This window comes from Arvicola amphibius, chromosome X, assembly GCF_903992535.2.
Source record: "Arvicola amphibius chromosome X, mArvAmp1.2, whole genome shotgun sequence".
In the NCBI taxonomy this organism is placed as follows: Eukaryota; Metazoa; Chordata; class Mammalia; order Rodentia; family Cricetidae; genus Arvicola; species Arvicola amphibius.
This window is the reverse complement of record NC_052065.1, coordinates 66,553,732-66,567,869: the sequence shown is the minus strand read 5'-3', so window position 1 is coordinate 66,567,869 and position 14,138 is coordinate 66,553,732. Positions and strand designations below refer to the sequence as shown.

The 14,138-nt window shown below is 36.8% G+C and overlaps 1 protein-coding gene across 1 annotated transcript; it reads right to left on the bottom strand.

Annotated features, from left to right (window-relative positions):
- Positions 1 to 260: 260 nt before the first annotated feature.
- On the bottom strand, positions 261 to 13,857 carry LOC119805108 (putative P2Y purinoceptor 10). The gene is made up of 2 exons (XM_038316959.1): positions 13,733 to 13,857; positions 261 to 2,749 (listed from the first exon to the last, which is right to left on the bottom strand). Exon 2 carries the CDS (start codon positions 2,698 to 2,700, stop codon positions 1,714 to 1,716), a length of 987 nt encoding a protein of 328 aa, XP_038172887.1. The 5' UTR covers positions 2,701 to 2,749; positions 13,733 to 13,857; the 3' UTR covers positions 261 to 1,713.
- Positions 13,858 to 14,138: the final 281 nt, after the last annotated feature.

Sequence of the window (14,138 nt, the reverse complement as noted above, 5' to 3'; positions counted from 1 at the left end):
ACTATGAGAGCTGATTTTTCTTATTCTCCACAAAGACTATATAGTAGAATATGTGATTGAAGTTCTTGAAAAGTCATCTCTTCAGAGTGAAACGGTGGGTGGAGTGATTGTGATAATACTACCATTAATCCCAAACACATTGAGAACCCTCTGCAAGCAGTGCCTGCACATTCTGGTAAACAAAACACACACAGTTCCAAGTAAAAAACACTTTATTACTTTATAATTACAGAAGTAACTCATGCCCAAGAACTGTACTTTTTATTCCTCCTTTTGGTGGTCTCTTCCTCTTCCTTAGGTAGTCTACACAAAGTCATGTTATAGGGACTGTCACTTCCTTCTCTTGCATGCACACCAAATGTCTATGTAAATTTTGGACCTAAAATACCAGTGAATTGTCAACCTGAGAAGCTGAGGAGTCCCATGTATTTAAATCCTCTACAAGAATACTTAAACTAATATCTACAGCATTCAGAAAAAAATAAAACAAGCTCACATATTCCTGTCATATTTATTCACAATATGATGATACTTCGCTCTTTCTAATGTAATTCTGTGAGTTTTGATAACTGAAAAATCTTGATATTTTGCTTGGTGACATGTAGTAATATTTATGAATTTAAAAATGAGAGAATTTTAAAACAGCAACCTACATTTCCTAAAATGTAACTCATTTTTTCTAGCCTTCTATTTATGGTATTTGCATGACTTACATTGACCAGTAAGATTGACTTTGAGCTACTGGACTTCTCATCGAGACTATGCAGATCCTTACGGTATTAAGACAAAATATTTATCATAGAAGGCTCTATTGTCAGAATTATGCTAATCCACATCCTGTGGATTTTCCAAAGAGACTAAGAAAATTGTGTTAAAATGATCTTTATCTTTTGTGCTTATCTTCAGTTTGTGTCTTCAGCATTCAGCTCAAACTTAGTATTGAAATAATACATATAAAAGCATAAGCAGAGGGAATAAATAATATAAGCATATGTCATGTATAATTAACTGTTAATTCTGAGACAAGTTATTTAACCTTTCTGATATTACATTTATGCCTTTTTATTTGCTTTTCCACGTTTTTGTCACTTCTATTAGAAAGGTAAGAAGACATGTTATATTTAAAAATATATAGGAAATTACCAGTTCAGAACATGATAAACATCTATAAATGCTCAAGGAGTGAATTTACATGCCTTTCATTCAGTAGCAAGATTCCAGTGCAGATTGACTGCTTTAACTTTTTGTGTCACTTCACCTGTGTTTTATGTCTTAGAAAGACTTGAAATTTATACTCCACTCAGAAATAAAATTATTTCATGGAAGACATTTACGTTTCTGTAAAGATTAATATACATCATGAGTTTCAGGGCTTTTCTATTTACAAAAGACAATTTTAAATACACACATTCAACTTATATTTGGTTGGAAACATCTGTAAAATCTTGGTCTGGGACTTGTAATTAATAAAATGCCATGAATTTTAAATTAGAAGCAGATGGATCCCATTTTCCTTTCTTTTCCCCAATTTTTTAACATTGTGCCTTGATCATGTGTGGGGCACAACCCTGTGACCACAACCATCACACAGTAAAATTTATTTTTGCTATTTCCAATGTTCAATTAAAGAAATTGTTTGTCTGGCAATTTCTACCTTTGGAACAGGCCAAACAGCATAGGTAAAGAGAATAATAACTGAAGAATTATTTCATTTTAGCTAACCATTGATGAACCACTCTCCCTGCTCATGAGACGAGAACGGGTAACGGAGCTGCCATGGCGAGATAGTTGGTCACGAAATTCTGAAGCCATGAAATAATAAAGAATTGGGTCCAAAAGGCAGCATAGACTTGCAAGGCACAGGCAGAAAGGATGGAAATACTGTGTACTTTTGACAATGGGACAACTGGTAATGATACTTTCCTTTACCAAGGTGTAAAATGTGAAGTTAATGTGATAAGGAGTGAAGCAGATGACAAAGACTGCAGCACACATGAAAACCATCCGCAATGCCTTTTTCCTCTCACTAATTCCTTGGAAAGCAATCGGTGGCTGTTTCAAGGATATAGTTGTTTTCCAGGTACAACATGCGATGATGATCACTGGAATCACAAATCCAGCCAGCTCTGCAATTGTGATCATAGTGACCATAACCACTGCGTTCATCTGTTTGTACCCAAGATCAGCAAAACAGAATTCTGTGTTATTAGCTAAGCCAGCACTTCTCAGGATGGGAAATGGCAAACAAGCAGTCCCCACGACGACCCAGATGGCAACACTGATGGCTACGTCGTACCTACGCTTCCAGTTTCTGGCTCTAAATGGCTTGAGGAGAAAGAAGCATCTCTGAAGGCTGATGCATGTCAGGAAGCAAATGCTGGCATACATGTTGAGATATTTCAGATAGAAGCAGAGCAGGCAAAGTGCCTTCTGGAATGGCCAGTAACGGTTGATATAATAGTAAATCCGGAGAGGTAAGGACAGGATGTGAGCAAGATCTGCCACGGAAAGGTTGATCATGAAAATGATGGCCTTATTCTTCTTGCTGATGAAGCGCCACAGAACCCACAGGGCTGCGCTGTTAGTCAGGAGACCAGGGATGAATATGAAGGTATAGGTGGTTGCATACAGAGAGTACTGAAATGTCAGATTTGTGACACCGCAATTACTCTCAACAGTGCTGGTACTATTGCTGCCCATCTTGAATATCTCAGTATGTTCATCAAGGTGAGCTTTGGAAATATGGCTCCTGTCCAAACAAAAATTAAAAAGCATAATGGTTAAGTAATACTTCAGTGAATACTTAGGACTCACTTTTAAACTGAGATATACAATATTCCAACTAGGGACAGCTCACATATATGTAAGTGGAGGCTCAATAAAGATGCACTACTGGCCCAACATTACACAGTAAATCCGTTAGGAAACAATGGAAATATGCCTTGACATATTTATTATATTGCTCTTACCATAGCAAAGACATTGTGGCAATTAATATATTACTTATCTTGGTTCTCCAGCATAGAAAATGATCTAGCTGACTTAGAAAACCTGGAAATATGATGTCCCCATTAGTTTATCATAACAGATTGCTACTCTGGAGGAAGTTAGCCTAACTCCCTAGGTTTGTGTTCCATTCTGAGTTTACATGAAACACTTCAATACTGTATGAGTTTAGATAGTGAACTATGATTAATTTCTTACTGTAATTATAGAAGTATAGTGCTCAGGTCTCCCTCTCTGAATAATTCTATATCATTATACATGAAAGTCTGTATACATAAATATTTTAAATGAAATATTCCTATCCAGGCTGACAATACTCCCCGCAAGAACCATAGACTATCTAGCAAAACCCCAATGCCACGCATGAGAAGCCTCTTTTGCACTGTTGGTCGGGGTTGTCCAATAGATTCCCAAAACATAAGCTATTGTTGTTGCCCTTGATTAGCAGAGGTGGAAGATAAGTATCTATTGCTGAAGGCACCATGCATCTTGAACACAGGACCTAGAAAACATGAGATGTATCTGACCTGAAATCCATCTCCTTTAAGACTAGCTTTTATGGTACCAATAGGCACCTTGCAAACTTCCAGAGAAAGACAACAACTGATAGCTATACTGCCTATGAAACACAGCAACAACCAGCATGACACAACAATCCCATGGGTGCAATCCTGCTCGTAACCAACAGCTCTCTAACTTGGACTCAACAAGAGGGAAATCATGTCTGGTACTGGAAACCTAGTCAGCTAACCCCTGGCTAATGAAGTGATGAATCTTGGAGGAGAATCTATAGCTGACATTTCACTAAACCAGCAAAGTCCTTCACTACATGCTAAATGTTCATTCTACCTACAAATAAGTGTATTCTTTATCCCTCATCAAGGAAAACTTTCTTAGCAATAGACAGAGACTGTTAAAGCCACGACCAACAAAAATGTAGAGTAGTGAACCCCAATCCTAAAAGATACATCTACAATACAATTCCTGCACCTAAGACTCAAAGATTAGTGAGAAAGTGGGGGTAGCAAGATTGTAAGAGCCATGGGAACAGGAAGCTTGTTGTGAGATTGTATCTCTTAGAAATGTCAGAGAATGTATACCCATGAAGTCTCATTAACATGACTACCTAAACAAGAACTGAAAAAATAGACCACCAATAGACATGCCAATGTGGAAGGGGACAAACTCATGAGGCCTTAACCCTAGATGAAGGACTATAGGTAATTAAGGAATTCAAAGAGTGAAGGAAATAATATTCTTTGGTGAAGAGCAATACTAATTGATTAAACAATTCCAAATTGTTAGTCCTGAAAATATATACATACAAGTAATATTATATGGACTGAGAAGGTTTTATTTATGTATTTAGGAGTAAACAGACACACCTAACAACAAAAAGTTCTTGAATTTGAGAGAAAATAAGGTAGGTATGGGAGGGGTAGGAGGAAGGAAAGGCAAAAAGGGAAACAATGTAATTATATTATAATCTCAAACAATATTTTTCTTAATTTTAAAAGAATTTTATACTAGAACAACATCAGCAGTGGATGCATCATCTAATAGTCACAGTGACCATTACCCTAGCAACAGTAAAACAACTTAAGATTTAATTTTGTATTCATTAAAGTAATCATCATAAGAAAAAGGAAATCAAGCAAGCATGCCCCGGGCTTGATTCTGACATGATGTAGCTGGTTGCATTTTTATTTTAATTCTGTTGTGTGTTGAGTATATTTACTACAATGGAGTGATGTAATTTTTAGCTCTCTTTATTTGTGGAGGAATGTGTTCTGATATCAGTTTTAGTCCCATTGCAATACACAGAGATGGAATAAAATAACAGACCCCCCAATTGATGGTTTCTCAGACAGAAAAGAATCCAAGTACTTTCACTTTCCTCCCTCTCCTCTCATATAAATCTGCTTGGCCTACAACTTGTGATGTGTCATAAAGAATAGTTAATCTTGTGCATGTGTGGATGACTTAGAGTGGAGAGTAATTCAAAGGCAAAAGGGAAGTCATTTCAACTATCAAAGATGTACATCAAAATCAGCAAAATAAGTTGTCACAGGTTTTATCTCATTTATTTGTATAAATTATTGTTTATTATTATCATTATTATAAGTTATTATTATTATTACTACTAGTAGTAGTAATACCATCATAATATAGATGGGGAAACTAATATTCAGAAAGATAGATTTAATGAGCCGGGCGGTGGTGGCACACGCCTTTAATCCCAGCACTCGGGAGGCAGAGGCAGGCGGATCTCTGAGTTCGAGGCCAGCCTGGTCTACAAGAGCTAGTTCCAGGACAGACTCTAGAAACTACAGGGAAACCCTGTCTCGAAAAACCAAAAAAAAAGAGAAAGATTTAGTGAATTTAGAGGTTTTCTTGTCAGCGTTCTAAGAGACACTATTACTAAGACAATTCTTAGAAATCATTTAATGGGAGCTCACGAACTCTGAACCAACAACTAGGGAACCTGCCTGGGACCAACCAAGGACCTCTGCATGTGTAGAGCAGTTGTGTACCTTCGTCTGTTTGGGAGGCCCCCAGCAGTGAGATCAGGACCTGTCCCTGGCACAATAGCTGGCCTTTTGGAACCTATTCCCCATGCAAGGATGCCTTTCCCAGCCTTGATGCAGGGGAAGGAGCTTGGTCCTGACTCAGTGTAATATGACATGCTTTGTTGACTCACATGGGCAGTCTGTCCCTTCCTGAATGTAGGAGTGGATGGGGTGGGGTAAACTAGGGGAGGAGGGAGGGAACAGGAAGACAGGAGGGAGGGGAAACTGTGGTTGGTATATAAAATAAATGAAAAAAATTATTTTAAAAGAGAAATAAAATGAAGTTCCCAATTTTAAAAAAAGGAAAAAAGGAAATGATTTAACTAGAGAATTAAAGTCTCCTTACAGTTTTAGAGACTTAGGAAATGGTCATCATAGTGCGGAATAAACAGGAATGGAGCTGCAGAAGTAGCTGAGAGTCTTATTTATACACTGTCCACAGGCAGCAGGCAGAAAGTGGGGGGAGGGGAGAATGAGATTGGGTCTGGCCTGGGTGTTTGAATCTCAAAGATCACTCCCAGTAACAGACTTTCTCCAAGGCCACACATCTTTATCCTTCCCAAATACTTCCACTCTGGAACTGAGGGGTGGAAGGTTGGCCATTCTTATTTAAACCACAACAGAGGTAACAAAGCAAATTTTGCAGGGTTGTTCCAAGTCTTAAGGTATTTTCAATTTGTTCTTTGCATCCCTGTAACTACGTGTGACTTTAAAATGTTGCTAGCTTATCCACCGTTTTCACAGATTCAATAGTAAATGACCTGATACCTTCCTGTGTTAATTTCTATGACCTCAGCTGGTGGTACTCTGGAAACTGTAGAAGGTGAGGCCTAACGTTATGATGTGGTAGTTCACCGGTGATGAACTTGCTCTCTGTTTTCCATCTGCCATAGTGAAGGGAGTAGAAGTAAATCTTCTTTTGTCACCTGTTACCCATGCAGAGGCTGTCAGAGGAAGCTCCCAGCTAAGGAAGCGACCAGCACACAATTTCAAGAACTCAGAACAGCTCACGCCCAGTCGAATCACACTTCCGCTTTTGCACTTAACAAACAGGGCTGTTCGTTTTTGCTTCACTGGTGCAGTTGGCTGCACTTACTAACAGAGCACGTTCTCACCACTCCTCTGGAGTTCAACAGAGCTCAATTCAGCCAGAACGGAAAGCTCACGTCCATTTGTACCTTTTATTTTTAAATGGGTTTCTTTGCCTCTGAATGTGGCACGTATATAACTCAGAAATTCAGTTACGAATTTAGTGATTTTCATGACCTGTTTACCAAAGCTGTTCTCTTCTCCAAACAGAAGAGTAAATAGGAAGAGTTTTTCCTCAATTCCTTCAGTAAAAATTAAGTGTAAAATCTCCATGCTGAGAGAGATGCGAAACTTTTGCTGTTGTTCAGCACGAATATAATACCTTGGAACAGAAACACTTAGCTTGTTCTGAAGAATTTGTGTCACTCTGAAATTTAAGAAATAAAAGCAACCTAAACATCTATTAAGAAAAAATGTCAAGTGTTCGAATGTGTTCCCTCTCTGTGTCTGTCTTTGATACCATTCTCGATCACTGGGGCTTCTTTAGCCTTTTCTGGGCCTCTCTAGCCCTGTATCTCTGGGTAGTTTTCCTTACTTAAGCTGCCACCATTGCTCTCCTTTAACCTAGACATATTTCTGGTTCCTGTCTCATGAAGAGATGTGAAATTCATGATTCATTCCTGAGTGTGTGCTTCCCTTTTCTGAATCTGTTGATCCCTGTGTCTAGAATGTCCTCCCTCCACGTCTTTACACATCTAGCTACTCGGGTCTTGGTTTGCAAGTTAGAGAACCCTTCTCCATTTGATCTTCCAGGGTAATCCAACTTATTATTACATGTTCTTTAGTCTTAATCTTTGTAGCATTAACACTTGAAATGTAAGGGCTCACTTAAACATTTATGTACTACATGTACTACATAGTTCACTATGTTATTAACTTTATTTGTGCCATAAAAAGATATTTTGTTCATCACTATGTAGCTACTAAGCATTCAAATAGTTTTGTATGTGAGCTGTTCAAAGCTCCTGTCTCAATGCATTTTGCAAAAATGGAAACCTTGAGGTATCAACTAGTACACTTTCGTTACCTGCTGCTTCCCTAAAATCTGTCTGCTCATTTGGATTATTAGATTTCCCAGTATGTACCCTTTATTTTACTGCTCTGGAAAGTTATAGTTGTAGAGGCTTAAAAGAAGAATAAATGAATCAATTTAGAAATCACAGGTGGTCACACACATCCTTTAGAAAAAGTAAAGCTATCTCAGATTATACACTGCCAGCAGGACTTCTGGAAAAAAAAGCAGTCCTTGTAATATGCTTCTCGTGGTTTCCTATACTTTTATTTTTATTAATTGTCATTGAATTTTATAAGCATATCACAGATAAATATATTTGCCTCATTTCATTAGCTTCTTTTCTGCACTTCGACTCTGAAAGGCAGTGAAGAGACTGAATCTGCAGATCCCAAAGTTCTTGACACTTAGTAAGTATAAAAGGGAAATAACATTGTGTATTTAACCCCCACCCCCACCCCAAGCATGGACTTTTGAGCACTATGGCAGAATCCAATCCTATGAACCATGTGATGGATTTTATGTAAAACAGAATTTTCACAAATTTTATCCTCATAAAGCTCATTACTGGAATCTTTTAAAGAAATGGGTGGAAGAACATCTCTAAAATATCTATAAAACCAGTGTGACATATGACTCAAGGTGAAGGGCATGGCAACAAGGAATCTTTATCTCTGTGAGATAAGTACAATCGATACTAGTAATACCTCTACTATAGTTTTACCTGATGTATTCAATAAAAATTTAGTGCCTTGTTCTAGGTAATAAGTTTATTTATTCTAGAACTAGAATCAGAAATCAGGTATGTAGGCCTCTTAATGATCTGTACACCATGTTACCCTCATTCTATGAAATTCTATGATATACAGTATCTCAACCGAGTGAAGATGGTACTTGTGCTAAGATGTTTATACTCTTATATTGGTCTCTATTGGGACAGTTTGGGGAGGAAAATTAAGTTTGTATATGCAGAAAAGGTAAAGTTTACTTAGTTTGCCTGAATTGTTGACTATTCTATTTATATTGTAGCAATCTTTCAAAACTGAGGTCTAGTTCTGTCCTTTCAACAAAGACTTCCATAATCATGCTGGTATCCATTAATTACCATTAATGAGATTCATCTGGACTTAATTTGCATTTTAATCTAGCAAGCATATATTTATTTATGTATATATTATATATGCTAATTATTGAGGATATGGGAGTTGAATCAGAAATTTGGAGAAGAATTTACTTGACAGAAAAGCTCAAGAAGTTTGCATCATTGGCCTGGAGAGAAGGCTCAACAGTTTAGAGCACTTGTTATTGCAGAGATCCTGAGGTTAATTTCCAGTATCAACATGGAGGCTAACAGTCGTACATTACTTCCATTCCAGGAGATCTAATGTCTTCTTTTGACTTCCACATGCACCATGCATCCATGTTATTCACAGACATGCATGTGCATAAAAATAAATATTTTAATAAAAGGAGTTTATAGTCATGTGAGAAAGAAGATAAAGTAATTCACCATAATAAATTTTAAACCATGCCGTAAAGGATGTACCGAAGGTATTTCTGTAGAAAGAGAAAGAAAGGCTGGGTAGAGATTGTGTAATTGAAACTTGAACAATAAAGTAGCTTCAACTATTAGTTTTGAGGGTAAGCACGATGCAAGAGAAGAAAGGACTTGAGGGGGATTGACTAAGAATGAATAACATTCATAATTCCCAAGGTATAAAAACAGGATAATAGTCATTTTACCCAAGCTGATGATTAGGATTAGACTGTGAAAGGTATAGAGTAGGAGAATCTATTAAAGGGAAAAATGGTTGAGACAGGTGGTGCCATAACCTGAAAGATTTTGAAGGAATTTTAAGGGAAGATAGAATCCTTGAAATATTCTGATAAGAATTTTGATATAACTATACTTGAAGTTCACAGTGATCTAGCAACATTGTGGACATTAGTTTGGAAATATGGTCCACAGGAAGTCAAGTCATTTTCATATAAGTAGATTGATCAACAGTTCACGGTTGCCAGCAATGTGTGGAAAGTTTTATATTCAGTACTAAAACCACAAAAGAGCACATCATCAACAGACCTGCTCTTTCAGACTACTACAGCATTTGAGGTGATAAAGAATAAGCTCTAAACTTGGTAAGACATGAAAATTATAATTTCAAGTAAAGGTCAGAGAAGATATTGCTTAAGTCTTGAAAGTCAAAGACTATTTTATTAGAAAAAATATAAAATTTACCTTTCTTATACTGTTACCTCTGAAATTTGCACTCTATCAAGTTTCATCAATTCCTGTCTTTGCACTCTATCAAGTTTCATCAATTCCTGTCTTTTTCAGGGATGTTTCTCTCCAATGTAAATACTAAACTCTACTCTAAAATGTGTCATTAGAACTTGTACCTGATATAGCAAACTTATATACTCTCTGTGATTAAAAACCTTTCTTTCAAGCTCATCTCAGAGATCAACAATCTCCTCTGTCTCAAAGGCCTACTTTGATGCTCTTTTGTTAGTTCTAGAACTGGGCACCTGTAGTTTGACTTTCTTCTTCTTCGAACTCTAACTATATTTACAGATTTTACTAAGAAAATGCACTTTTTCTATAGGAATATTCTGTATCTTAGGCATTTATGTATAATTTAGTCTATTTAACAAAGGTTTAGATAAGCAATAGGGACTTAAGTGTATATAGTGTAGGCATATGCTAGCAAACAAGAAAGTTGACTTCTGTGTCTGTCCCAGGATTTACTCATCCAGTCAATAGCCATATTTCAGTCTCTGCTCCTGAGATAGATGAGGTTAGATTCCTGGAAATCAGGACACCGAAGAAATTCAAAGTCTAGAATTTCAGCTTTCTATTTCTAACCAGAACCTGATCTGCTTAAGTAGAATTTGATCATCTAGCAGTATAGCTTTGTAGAAACAAGTATTGTTTCAAAATACATATTTATATCAGATTTTTTAGTCTGATTCACTAATGATGAATTTAAGCTCCCCTTCCTACAAACTACATTAATGTCCAGTTTTCATAAAGAGACAACTCAGACATGCCTATATAATTATAATTTGATTTGTAATAAGATTCTTCATAAAACTAGAGGATGAAACTTTCCATTTCCAAACAAGTTCTTACATGGAAAAATTACTTTAAAATGGAATTTACATAGAATATACTCTCCTCAAGATAAAGACACTGCCATTGTTGGATCTAGTTCTAGCACTTTTATGTATATGTACTAAGGATATATGGCAAATGACTTCCCTCCAGGTGTCTGGGTAGTATGCTATCAGAATTGAGGATCTTTATGAAGTTTCATATTTGGACTCAAATCATAGTAGATTGCAGATAGGAAATCTAGAACATTTTAATTTTATTTTTCATAACTGGAGTGTTGAGTTGAGCAAGACGTGTAGAATAGGGAAGACTCACAACAGTAGACCATCTTTTTAAAAATACTAGATTTGGATCAAAGAGACTTGGATCCTATTAGTCAAATACCAATTCTGTATGTTGCTGCAATAAGCCCCCTTTCCTGTCTGTCACTTTCATTTTATTTATTATTAAAATAAGACAATTGAACTCGATGGTCTTTAACTCCTTTCTAACTTTAACTTACCTTGTCTGTATGGACACTACCCCTAACACTACTCACACTGCCACTAACTGGTCCTTATGCAGCCACTACCCCGATGAGCACATATACTTAGATATGTGTATTTGATTGTCAAAAATCATTACTGAATGATATATTACAAATAATTGTATCACAAGATATCATTTAACTAAAAGTTAAGGAAATTAGTACTCAAATGAGTAATCCCATTTTCCTGAAGCTTCTAAGCTCTGGACTCTGAGTATGGGAATTCAGTTCTAGGATCAACATGACAGTTCATTCTCTGAGTATCAGCTTTATGAGTCTTAACCTTCTCAGTCTTCCTTTGCTTTTTAACCTCTTAACTTTAAGTAACCAGCACAAGTAAACAAACGTGCTTATCAAAATTACTTCTAAAGCCGGGCGGTGGTGGCGCACGCCTTTAATCCCAGCACTCGGGAGGCAGAGGCAGGCGGATCTCTGTGAGTTCAAGACCAGCCTGGTCTACAAGAGCTAGCTCCAGGACAGGCTCTAAAGCTGCAGAGAAACCCTGTCTCGAAAAACCAAAAATTACTTCTATTTTCCTTGGTAGTAGGGATAGTCTACAGCCTTGTCATCTTGGAGGAAGAGAAATTTAAAAGAGAAAGGACTAAATATAAGAGAAAAAAACAAAATTACTGTTCCTGTAAGAAAACTGCTATAAGTACATCTCTACATTCTTCTTGGTGACTGCATATACAGTAGTTAGAAAGTACCAGTGCAATGGGGTGGATTGTTCTGATCTAAGATTTGGTTCCTTACAATCAACAACAATCCTACATTTTTTTATGTTTTGGGAAGAAAACAATAGCTTTAAAATCTTGATCTGAAACATACGTAAGTAAACTTTTTGGACAATTAAAATAAAATTTAAAACTCCCTACCAAAACACTGCCGAATGCTGACAATTGCCCATAGTGTGGATTCACAGTAAACATTTCTGTGTTGTGTGTTAGAACCATGACACAGGGCTTTATGGAAAGCCAACTCACTTATCTCAAACAGAGACAGCCACCAAGAACAATCCCAAACTTCTCAAAAAAAAAATTCACTTGGAGGTCTTTGCTTCTCTACTACTAGGATTTGGTAGTTTATACAATTTTAATCAAATAACTTTATCAGTTAGGCCCTAGAAAAAATGTGTTTGACCAAAGAAGGGACTGTATACAACAGGAACCATTACAAAAGCAATTGTCCTAAACTTATGACTTGATTATCAGTATAGTTTAGACAATTAGCAACCTAAGTACATCTGCATATCACCTAGCTGTGTACCATATTTTAGTTACATAAATTCTCTAATTGATAGAAATGACAATTACTCTCTGCATCTATTTAAACAAGCAAAATAAAATGCCTCACTTGAGAATTCTGAGAATTGAGATCATCGGCTCCTAAAAAAAACAGGGCAAAGCCATTATAGTTGTTCTAAGGCTACTTCTGGGATCAGCTAAGCACAGAATTTCTCTTAAAGCATTCCCCAGAGAGCTTGATTTTGACTCACTACTGTTAGTTCCACTCCTAAGAGCAATCACTGAAAAGACAAATGTCCCACATTTGACTCTTCTATCTAGAAGGATTTAGCATATGACAACAATTTCCCCTTAGGGAATCAAGAAATACCTCTGAATAAACTCTAAAATCATCTGATACATTGTTTTTCCAATACAAAAATTGAAAGGCCATAGGTAGATTTAGAATATTTCTGAAAGTCACAATCTTCTAGAAGGGAAAAACATGAGTTTTAAGACTCAGTTCCTAGCTGCAATTCTGCCATGAATTACCTGAGTGGTCGTAACTGATTTCATCTCAGTGACTCTTAGAAAATCCAACTGTATTGTGAGGGATTTTTATCTGGACAGCCTTTTTAGTTTTGAGATATGTCATTTGTCATTCTTCTTTTATCCTAGGGGAAAATATTCTTTGTCTCAGTATCTAAGCAAGCTAAAATTACTATTAGGAGTATAAACCTTAATATACATATATAATTTATATATTTATATAAATATATGTATTTCCTATGTAAATATAAAAATTATACAGAGCAGAAGTGCATATCCTCTTTTTTGGCTAAGTTTGTCAAATTGTCCCAAATGAGACTGAATGCAACATTGTATTTACCTTTTGGGCCATACCCCATTCCTTGTCCACTGTACAGAAAACCCCTTTAGCAAGTGGTGAGTTATATCACATAAGACAATACTGCTGTTGTAACAGTGGAGGCTAACAGCATTAAATTTCACCTTGAACTCTGACTAGACTCAAAGGCAATCGCATTTGTTTCTCCTGTAAGAATCCTGAGATGAGAAACCAGAGACCATTTCAAAACGCTGACTTCACATCTGTTCCTCTCCTGATCTTCCTGTCTCCACCAATCCCCACAAACGGAAAAACAAAGTTACAGGTGCTGGACTAGAACTTACCCTGATTCTGAGCCGGGATAAGCACTCTTGTACCTTTGCAAGGAGATGGGAGTACAAAAGTACAACTCTGGGCAGCACGCACATATACTGCTGATAACTGAAAAAATTAGTGTTGAAAGAGGAAGTTGTGCACATTGATGTCTCACCACAGAAACCTTACTTGCACAGAACGAAGGTAAGTCCCTTGAGCAGATGACGCTAGTCGAGTTTGATTTCGTCTGTATTTCATTGGCGCTGAACAAACAACAAATACATCCTTGCCTTCTTAACTGTTACCCACCTTGTTTCCTTCCACCACAACCGAGATGTTTTTCTTACTATATTCCAGTAGGTTTTGTTTCAAGATATGGTTTCTAAGCCAAATGTGAAGAAAGTTTACCTAAGAGCTGGAAAGCTGCTGCTCTTT